Raw genomic sequence first — 10598 nt, 5'->3', positions numbered from 1 at the left:
CAGCTGTGTAACTTTAAATGTCAGCCATGGTCCTTTTTTTAAATGTGATTTCCTCTCGTCTCTCCTCTCTCAGGAACCCACTGCGGCTGGGCGGCTGTTCAGATGCGCCTCCTCCATGAACTGGTGTACGCGTCCCGTCGCATGGGGAACCCCGGCCTCTCTGTGCGCCATCTCTCCTTCCTGCTGCAGACCATGCTGGACTTCCTGTCAGATCAAGGTCAGCTCACAAAGCAGTGGTGCAGGGATGATATATGTGTGAAAGCTGAGCTGGAAGTTAGCAATCCAATGGGCTTTCTCCTTTTGAGTTTTGAATATTACGATAGGATAATACTTGAATGGTCAGATCAAATCTGACATGTGACTTGCATAACAGCAGCTCCATGTGTAACATCAACATAGACAAATATCAAGACACAATACATGAAAAACAAACATTTAACATAACATCACAATCACCGAGAGAAAACATTGTCAATGGCCCTTTAGCGTGCTACTGATCTGGATTCAGCTCTGTATTTACGGAGAGGATCGACTGGAGCACAAAGGATGCTTCAGCCTGAATTTGATGATGTATGTGTGAAAGCTGACCTGGAAGTTAGCAATGGGCTTTCTCCTTTTGCTTTTTGAATTTTGTCCGAAATCTACTGCTAACACACGTATGGTACTGAGTGACATGTTTTTATCCTCCCCACATATTACACCACTTGTATCATAGTTGAAGATTGAATGCAGTTGCCAGGTAAGGCTATACCTCCTTCATGTCCCCAGCGCTAAGCTAAAGGCGGCTAGGTCAGCTCACAAAGCAGTGCTTCAGTCTGACTTCGATGATGTATGTGTGAAAGCTGAGCTGAAAGTTAGCAATCCAACGGGCTTTCTCTTTTGGGTTTTGGAATATAATATCTGCTGCTAACACACATTTATGATACTGACATTTTTTAATCTGCAAGATCATCTCCACATATTAAAACCAGATGAAATGCAATTGCCAGGTTAGTCACCACCGCTAAGCTAAAGGCGGCTACTGTGGAACAAAACGTTAACATCTCTTCAGTTTTGTCTCAAAACAGACCTTATTTGAAACGTCTTACCATAAATACGTGCAAAAAGCTATAGACTTCGAGGCAATGGAACCCCAAAGTGCTGAAATGATAACCCACTTCCATGTTTTAGGAATCATTCCTGCACTTAGTCTTAAAGGCTGCAGTATTACGCTATTTTTCCCCAATGTGGTATTTTAAACCTGCGAGGTGCTTCCAGCCTTCTAGAAACGGCCAACCTGTTCTTTGGTGATTATGGCATTATACCTTGTTCTTAATAAAATGTGATGCATTTCAAAGCCAGTCTTTTCTTGGCGGGACTGCAACATTGTGCTCTGACCAGAAGTCCTGTGCAGCCTGGAGATAGGGTTTCTATTTGAATGTGTGTGTGTGTGTGTGTGTGTGTGTGTGTGTGTGTGTGTGTGTGTGTGTGTGTGTGTGTGTGTGTGTGTGTGTGTGTGTGTGTGTGTGTGTGTGTGTGTGTGTGTGTGTGTGTGTGTGTGTGTGTGTGTGTGTGTGTGTGTGTGTGTGTGTGTGTGTGTGTGTGTGTGTGTGTGTGTGTGTGTGTGTGTGTGTGTGTGTGTGTGTGTGTGTGTGTGTGTGTGTGTGTGTGTGTGTGTGTGTGTGTGTGTGTGTGTGTGTGGCCAATGGGGCATTGACACAAAGTGATTGTTACGTGGTTTTAGGCCACAAATACAATGTATAATACATTCAGGAAAAGTGCATCTGTTTAAATGTACCCAAGGTGAAATATAATAAGTATTGTTAAGCTTTAAAAAAAAGAATATCTTCTTATTTTAACAACATAACTGTGCCCCTCGTCATCAAATGGTACTTCATAGAGCATTTTCACTGATATTTGTCTTGATAAGAGGGATCGTGTCAAAGCTGCAATTCAAAACAAGTGCCATAAAAGAGAGTGTAATTGAAAGGGAGATGATTACAAGAGACTGAGATATTGTCTCTTATTGAAAACATCACATACTGTAATGTCCTCTCCTCGCCCACAGGAGCCATGTCTTTGAACAGTTCTCTGATGAAAGGCCGCTCGATGGCTGGATGTACCTTGTTAAGTCTTGTGTGTGGTATCTTGCAAACATAAATCAATTTCTATATATATTGTGTCTGTGTCGGTTACAGGGATTTAATGAGGTGAACTGTCCCTAACCACCAATTAGTGATCCTCTTGAGTCTAAAACCACCTCAAATCAAACTTTACCTACATTCATAGAAATAAAAAGCGATGTTTTTAAAGCACAGTTGCAATAATAAGTGCAATTGTTGCAAAATGTGTCTTCTCCAAGTAGAACATTGATGTGGTTGTTTAGGGGTTGCAGACTTGCAGAAGTACTACCAAGGGCAGATAAAGTTATTTTATTGATTTACATAAACTCACATTGATCCCTATTTTTCTGCAATGCTATAAAACTTATTTTAAAAGACTTCTATAGTGATATATACTACTTGTTTCACCAAAATGTACCACCTAACTCTGCAGTACCTCCCTTTTCAAACACAAACAATGCACTGAAGCAGGAAGGAGTGTTAATGTGTCAGGTGAAGTCCAAATGTCGTGACAGTGCCTGCAACACTTCAGTAAACTCACACAAATAGAGATAGATCCGTTTGATATTGCTTCTTTTTTTTTTTTTTTTTAAATAGTTCATGTCATACCAGAAGGATTAAGATCATCGTATGAGTTGCTCAGTTTCCAGTCTACAAGGATTACTGTTATTACTTTTTCCTGAAAGCAGCCAGAAGTCTTTAAATTATTCATAAAACTTTTGATACGTCTGTTTGTGGTGTGTCAGAAGTTTTCATTTCACCATAACATTTGATAAATCCTTCCCCACTGTAATTAAAGGTGTTTGAAGCTCACCTCTTCTCAGTGGTGTCAATACAAACACCTCCTTCTCAGCGGGGGCCCTTGAATGTTCTGTTGGGGTTTGTTTTCATTTGACCAAATTGTGAAATGATTAGCACCTGCTCAAAGTCTGTACATGTTCAGTTATTATTGCTTCATTTTACAATTTTTTACCACTAGTGTTAATTTTGTTAGCTATTTTTTTTTTTAGTCGTAGTCTTAGTCCTGTGTCAAATGTCCTTGTTAGTTTTAGTCACCTTCATCCTGTTTTTATTTAGTCAAGTTTAAGCCGACTAAAAGTCTGAGCATTTTAGTCTTATTTTAGTCAAAGTAAACTAACTATTTTAGTCTACTTTTTGTCAATGAAAACTGTTGACATTTGAGTCTTAAGTCATCAGATTATATAGAACATTTCAGTCAAACTAGTTTAGCCAAAACCAATAATTTGTCATTTTAGTCAAACTTATTTCACAATAAGATGATATCTTGTCCTTATTTGATGAAAACACAGGTTTAATGATTAAGAAGCTTTGCAGAGAGTATCTGGTCTGGTTTGTGGTGTTTTTACCAGCTGTGTATTGGCCACATTGCTTCCCTTCTGATAAGACAATGCATTTGCTTTTTTTCTCAGCCTCATTGTAGAGAGAATGGGTCCAAATATCACATCGTTTCTTTCTCCCAAGCAGTGGTGGCGTTAGACTTTTTCGTTGTCAATCATTTTGACGGACAGGATCGAAACACTTCTGTCATAATCCATTATTACCCGTTACCCGTCGGGTCTGTACACAACTCGTAACTCACTCGCGTTGACGGGGGCGGTGGGGAATATTCGGTTAACGCGACCACTGCTCCCAAGCCCTGTTGTTGCCATTTTATTTTTGTATCTGTTAAATACGGTTAGTTAGATCCGAGTCTTCCTGACTGTTCATACTGTGCCGCTGCCCGGTGTAATTCAAATGTACCGCCGCGCGTAGCACAGACACACAACTTCTGCCCAGCCGCAGCACCGGAAATAGAACTGCCGGGAGAAAAACTGACTATCAGAGATGTAACGTTATCTTTGATTATATTTCCTCTCCTCCTTTTTCGTCAACGAAAGTAAAGACAGATTTTGGCAAAGTTTTTATTTAGTAAACTACATTTTCGTCTAGTCACTTTTCGTCAACGATATTGCATGTTGATTTAGTTACAGTTATTGTTTACTGACGTCATCGTCTCGTCTTGGTCATGGTAAAAAAGGTCGTTGACGAACATATTTCGTCATAGTTTTAGTCAACGAAATTAACACTAGTTACCACACCATTATTCAGTCTGACATCAACTTCTTGTTTGCCGTTTCTACCCAACCTTAATGGCCTGTTATCATACCTGTAGCTTCCTATTCATCATGACAATTTAAAGAGGCCCTGTTATTCTTTTTGGGGTTTTCCCTTTCCTGGAGTGTATGATATCGGTTTATGTGCATGTCAATGGTTTAAGAACGCTAAAATCCCAGAGTTCCCTTCAGAGGGAGTTTCTCTCCGCCTCCGTTGGACTCATTAGTTAACTTCTGTAACGTAGTGACATCTTTATGTAACACAAGGGCTCCTATTGGCTAGGGCTCACAGACATTGTACGTGATAAGGCTAAGGGGCGGGACATCTCTAAGCAGTTGACCAATCCCAACAGAGCCAGCCAGCTAACCAATCAGAGCAGACTGGCCTCTGGTTTCAGACAGTGTGAAAAGAGGTGCTGCAGCACAGGCAGTATGAGAAAAATAAAGAGCTTTTTGAACATTAAAGCATGGAGACATGTCCCAGTAGAGACACAACACACGGATATGAACCTGAAGAATAATGTCCTTGGTAACTTATTGACAACATACTTTGCAATTGTAGCCGTGCAGCAGACACATCTCTCTGCTTTTGGGGGGTTTTAAAATCATTTCATTCAAAATGTGAATGCTGAACATTAACATATGTCCTTACCTGGACAGTGTGTTCCAGCTGTCAAAATAATAACGTGCTTTCTTGTGTTTGTCTGGGCAGGGATCTCAGTGAAGAGCAGGGTAAAAACAACTCAAAAAATAGTTTTTCGTTGAGTTTACCTAACAGAACTACTACTGACAAAGGAGGGTCGGAGAAATGTTTTTGCTTTTTGGGAAATGTGCAATTGGACACACCACAAACACTGCAGCTAAAGCCCGGCTTACCCCTGACATTCTCACAATGTCTGGGGAAATAACCGTGAAAAAAGAAGTCACAATTTGTAAGCCTATAAGTATAGTAAAGGCGAACAAACTACCCTAACATTTTCTATACTGCTGCGAGTCTATTTCAATGTCTTTGTTGGACCCTGAAGATGTCGTGGTGACATTTTCTACGTGTTGCTGAATGGTTGATATCGTTCCGTCACGACCTGCCTTCATCAGCATTCGTTATTCAGCACACATGAATGGTCTAAAAGAGAAAAATATGTTATTATTGTATGCTGTTCCTGGTAAACACGCTTAATGTGAACAGAATCAACATTCAAACAGGTCCCTGCTTTTGTCCCCGAGTGGCCTCGATCAGACGGCTGCTGTGAACACTCAGACATGGCAAACAAGGGGAACAAATGGACAAATAATCCATCAATCATAACAAGCTGTGAGCCAAGAGGACAACTGAGCTATCGCCCATTTATCTCTTGCTATTTTATTCCCAATGCGCTTTTTTCACCGATTCCTTCTTAGGGTCACTTTATAAATAATTTGTGCCCTCGCCGGACCTTAATTTGAACTATATTCCTCTGACTGTACTTAACATGGCTCTTTGTCTCCTAGTCTATATTTAAAGGGGACCTATCATGCAAAATGCACTTTAGTACGTCTTCTCTACATGAACATGTGTCCCCGGTGTTCCAGGGAACTCACCAAGTGTCAGAAAACACAACCCTCTCTTTTCCTCCATACCCAAATCTCTAAAAAAGGGGCTGCAACGGATCTGATACAGACTGATCCAGATTTGAACACTTCTATGACGTCACAGAAGTGGCGCTACGGCTATTGGGCCAACTCCACCAATCAGGAGGAGACAGCCACGGACATTGCCGTTCAAAGCGCTGGAGATGCTGTAGTACATATGCCAGGCCTGTAGATGGTGCTGTTCTCACAGAATCAGCCCATGATGCAAAGACAGTGTTACATTGAGCGAAATGAGGAATGGCTAAAATGCATGATCTGTTTGGTATTTTGAAAAATAAAAGTATAAATATGTCTTATATAGGTATGGTCCTACACTATATTATTCAAATATAGCGTGATAGGTCCACTTCAACTTGTAAACGTAACAACACATTTGTTTGGACCGTTTTGTATGCTATCACTTTTGTCCGTTTAAAACAGGCATCTCCTCATTTATAGACAGCATATATACTGTATATTAGGCTTACGGTGTATATACACAATTATTAAAACAAAAAAAGCTGGATATATATGGCCTTGAGATTCATACCTCTTTTTATTTTCAGGGTTTTTGTTTTGTTCCAATGTTCTGTAAATGTATTTAATGCTCATTAGAGAAGCATTGGTTCAAATGCTAAACCAAAAACAAGTCGGGGATTAAAATTCATCTTTAGTAGAGTCTTGTGATTGCTAATTTGTTTTTGTCAGACAGACGCAACCCGCTATTATCTTGTCCTTCCAATGTTGATTCATTTAATTTATTCACAAACAATTAAATTTACTGGAACTATCATAAGACACAATGTAGATGTGTAAATGGGAAGCATGAAATGGGGGCCCAGACCCTACACACAAATGATTTACATTATATCCAATCCAACTTTATTTATATAGCACTTTAAAACCTCCAGACCAAAGTGTTGTACGGAGAGATACATAACATATAAAATCACACAGCAGCTATTCCTCTTTTTATTTTTAAATGCACATTAGTTAAGTTTACCTTGACTTTCTAGGACCTTTTTGGTGTCCTCCTTGAACCAGGGTCTTGAAACCAAAACGGCACACATGTAACCACCTACAAGGGGACTTTAACCCCAATAATGACTTTATTTACCATTTGGGGGGACTCAAGGCAATTCAAAGTGCTTTACAAAAATGAAAGACAATTAAGAAAATGGCATTAAAAAGCAAAGATAATCAAAGTTACAGTGCAGTTTAAGATATGAACAGAGTTGGGTGTAATGTGTTACAAAGTAATGGTATGCCCATTATTTTGAGTTCGTCCGAAGAAAGGACAGGACTGTGACGGTGAGGTGCAAACTGTGTCCAGGCCAGAAGCTTTTATCCACTGCTGCAAACACAACGTCAAACCTCAACAAGCACCTGCAAAGACAACATGCTAACGTGAAGCTAATAGCTAAGGAGGACCTCCGAATCCAGAGTGAGGATGTCGAGCAAAGTAACGAGTATCACTGTAGGTGCTAGGGATGCATATCGTTGACTTTTTTACGATACCGATACCACTGAACGATACCGATACTCAACCGATACATATCGTGATACTTTGAAAATGTATCATCCCACAATTACTCCCATGAAGCGCTTTACGATATAGTTAACATGTCAAATGAATATTAAATTCAATTGTGGGACTTCTTGGACCTTTTAGTAATGAACAAACAATGAAAAATACATTAAAAATACGAAGAAAACCGATTATGGAATATCTTTTATAGCACCCGCCATCAGGTGTGCCGCGTGAATAGCTCATCTTGTCAATGCAAACAGACCGTTATAGCACCGTTATAATTCATGTTAAACCTGAGATTCGACTAGAGAACAAATAAATAATAGAATAATGGTCATGAAATCTCGGCATTGCACAAACAAACAAATCTCATCTTTAAAATCAACATTTGCCTTCACTGGTGAGAGAAAACAAATCCCATCACAGTTCATTTGTGGGACTTTTACCTTTCTAGTATTGAACAAACGATGAAAAATACATAAAATATGAAGAAAAACGATTATGCAATCTAATTTATAACACCCGCCATCACGGGCCACGGACTCACCTTTAAAATAAAAATATATATTTTTTAAAAAGTATCGAAACCGGATCTGATTTCGGTACGCTATACCGTAGCCACCAGTAACCGGTATTTTGGTGATACCGGTATGCATCCCTAGTAGGTGCGCCGCTTTTGTGCTTCTGATGAGGCTCCCTCTGCAAAATCAAGCACCCTCCGCAGTCTGCGTGATCTGCCTGTAGGGAGGGGCGGCCCTGCGAGTAAAGTAACGAGTAAAGTAATATGTAATATATATCTTTTTTTGAGTAACGACCCCATCTCTGGATATGAATATATCAATTAAAAGCAGCGACAAAAAGAAAAGTCTTCAGCCTGGATTTAAAAGTAGTCAGAGTTGCAGCGGACCTGCAGGTTTCTGGGAGTTTGTTCCAGATATTTGGAGCATAATAACTGAACACTGCTTCTCCATGTTTAGTTCTGACTCTGGGGACAGAAAGCTGACCAGTCCCTGAAGACCTGAGAGATCTGGATGGTTCATAATTTAGCAGGAGGTCAGAAATGTATTTTGGGCCTAAACCATTCAAAGCTTTATAAAGCAGCAGCAGTATTTTGAAATCAAGTCTTTGACACACAGGAAGCCAGTGTAAAGACTCGTAAGACTTCATAAGGTACTCTGAAAGAGGGTTATAGATCTGAATGAGTCCTGGCGCTCTTTCTAAATGTCCTCCTCGCCTTGATCGACACTCGTGAAACTTGCAGAGCCAAAGCAAATTCTCCGGCTGGGTGAGCAGTAATGTTCGCTCAAAAGGTATCGACGGCACAATAAAACTCACAATTTTACTTGACGGCTGGGGCTGGTTCTGCTGAGAGAGACACCTCACAGGTCATTAACGTCGGCTTAATTTATATCACACACAAAGATGAACCTATCTGGGCGAGGAGAACTTTAACGAGGACTACGTTATATTGTAATTGCTGCTGCCTGATCTTTGGATGGTTGTATCTATAGACGTCTTTAAGTACTTGAGCCAGTGCTAAATTATTCTCCTACTGTACTTCTACGTTTATAGAGAAAAAAGAGGTGACCCAGAGTCTGGAGAACTACACCTCCAAGTGTCCGGGAGGGATGGAGGTCATCACGCTTCCTGACGGCCTGAAGCTCCCCCCCGTGCCCTTCACTAAGCTGCCCATCGTACGGTAAGACACAGCGGGGCTAAATGTTGCTTTCATGATCTGAATACTTCATTTATCCCAGGGGAAATTGGGTTTGAGGACAGATGATCCATTTAAGACTGGAAAAAAACGTTAAATGCCCGATAAAATAAAATGTGAAACTCCCTCTCTGGCTTGTTACAAACCAGACATTGCCTGGGCTGTAAGACGCCCTACGTGTGTGTGCACTCCATACTGAGCATATTATTAGTTTCCATTTTGGTGACGGGTGTTAATTTGAAAGCGGTGATATAATCCAAAGGTGAACCACTAAGGCTAAAAGGTGGACAGACCATGATGGTGCCTTTTCTTGAGTTTCCGGACTTGAAAATTACATTGAAAAATGTACGTTAAGATGCAGTACCGTAAAATGTAAAAACAATATTTTGATCAACATATATTAATGTTAACATGTGCTCATTGTAACCCTAACCCTACACTATAGGTAAAAGACTGAATGTTCCTTATATAATCAGAACACTTTATTTATTTGGGTTTTAAGACTGTTGTAAAAAAAAAATTGAATACAAATATTTATATTAAAATAAGAAGTTCAAGTAAGAACGTGCAATTAAATCATTCAGTATCAAATGCAATATAATACAGATTTATTTAGAGAGCACTTTAAAACTCCAGACCAAAGTGCTGTACGGGCAAATAAACAAAAATCACACAGCTCAGTTCACACACCTTAAAGGTGGGGTATGTAAGTTTGAGAAACCGGCATTGAAAATACACGACTGGAGAAAATCTGCCACTTCCTTACAGAGCCCCTCCTCCAACACACACGAACGCGCACATGACCAATGAGGGCAAGAGATACGTTTGTGCACAGATGGAAGGCTGACAGGCAGGTAGGCCATCCAGTTATTTTAGCCGGGCCGGCTCAGATGATTGGTCGTGCTTTTTACAGCGCTACGGCTTCCACAGGTGACATTTTTTTATGAATTTTTGGTCAAAGCACTTCAGATATTCATTGCTATCGGGATGTTAAGAGCATTCCATGGAATATAACAAAAAGTGTATCTCGAGCCGGTTTCTCAAACTTACCTACCCCACCTTTAAAACAAGTACAAGTAAAAACAATAGACAATTTAAAAGCAACGCTCTAAAAGATGTTAATACGCTAAGGAGAAGAGGTGGGTTTTAAGAAGCGATTTAAAAGCAGGCAGTGTGGCGTGGGGTCATGCCATTTAGGGATTTAAAAGTAAATAAAAGGATTTTGAAATGAATCCTAAAATGTATTGGCAGCCAATGGAGCGAAGCCAAAATGGGGGAAATGTGGTCATATTTCCATGTGCCAGTTAAAAGCCTTGCTGTGGCATTTTGCACCCGCTGCAGACGAGCGAGGGCGGACCCACTGACCCCCATGTAGAGAGAGTTACAGTAATCCAGCCGAGTGGTGACTAAGGATTACCGTCTCAAACTGCTGTCTGGAGAGAAAAGGTTTTACTTTGGCTAGCTAAGGTGATAAAAGCTCGTTTTTACCACATATTTAATCTGACTCAAGTTTTAGTTCAGGGTCCATT

At 40.3% G+C, this 10598-nt stretch overlaps 1 protein-coding gene across 1 annotated transcript in view; it reads left to right on the top strand.

Moving 5' to 3' along the window:
• Positions 1-73: 73 nt before the first annotated feature.
• The window catches only part of LOC307027190 (trafficking protein particle complex subunit 9-like), a gene marked incomplete at both ends in the record, with an annotated part of 33726 nt that continues 23201 nt past the window's right edge, over positions 74-10598 (top strand). The window contains 2 exons of the mRNA XM_079695394.1: positions 74-217; positions 8928-9054. Of these exons, the coding sequence (XP_079551520.1) occupies positions 74-217; positions 8928-9054 (271 nt within the window). The remainder of the gene's footprint in view (positions 218-8927; positions 9055-10598) is intronic.

Source organism: Notothenia rossii (assembly GCF_949606895.1).
Source record: "Notothenia rossii genome assembly, contig: scaffold_349, whole genome shotgun sequence".
In the NCBI taxonomy this organism is placed as follows: Eukaryota; Metazoa; Chordata; class Actinopteri; order Perciformes; family Nototheniidae; genus Notothenia; species Notothenia rossii.
This window is presented reverse-complemented; position numbering and strand designations above follow the sequence as displayed.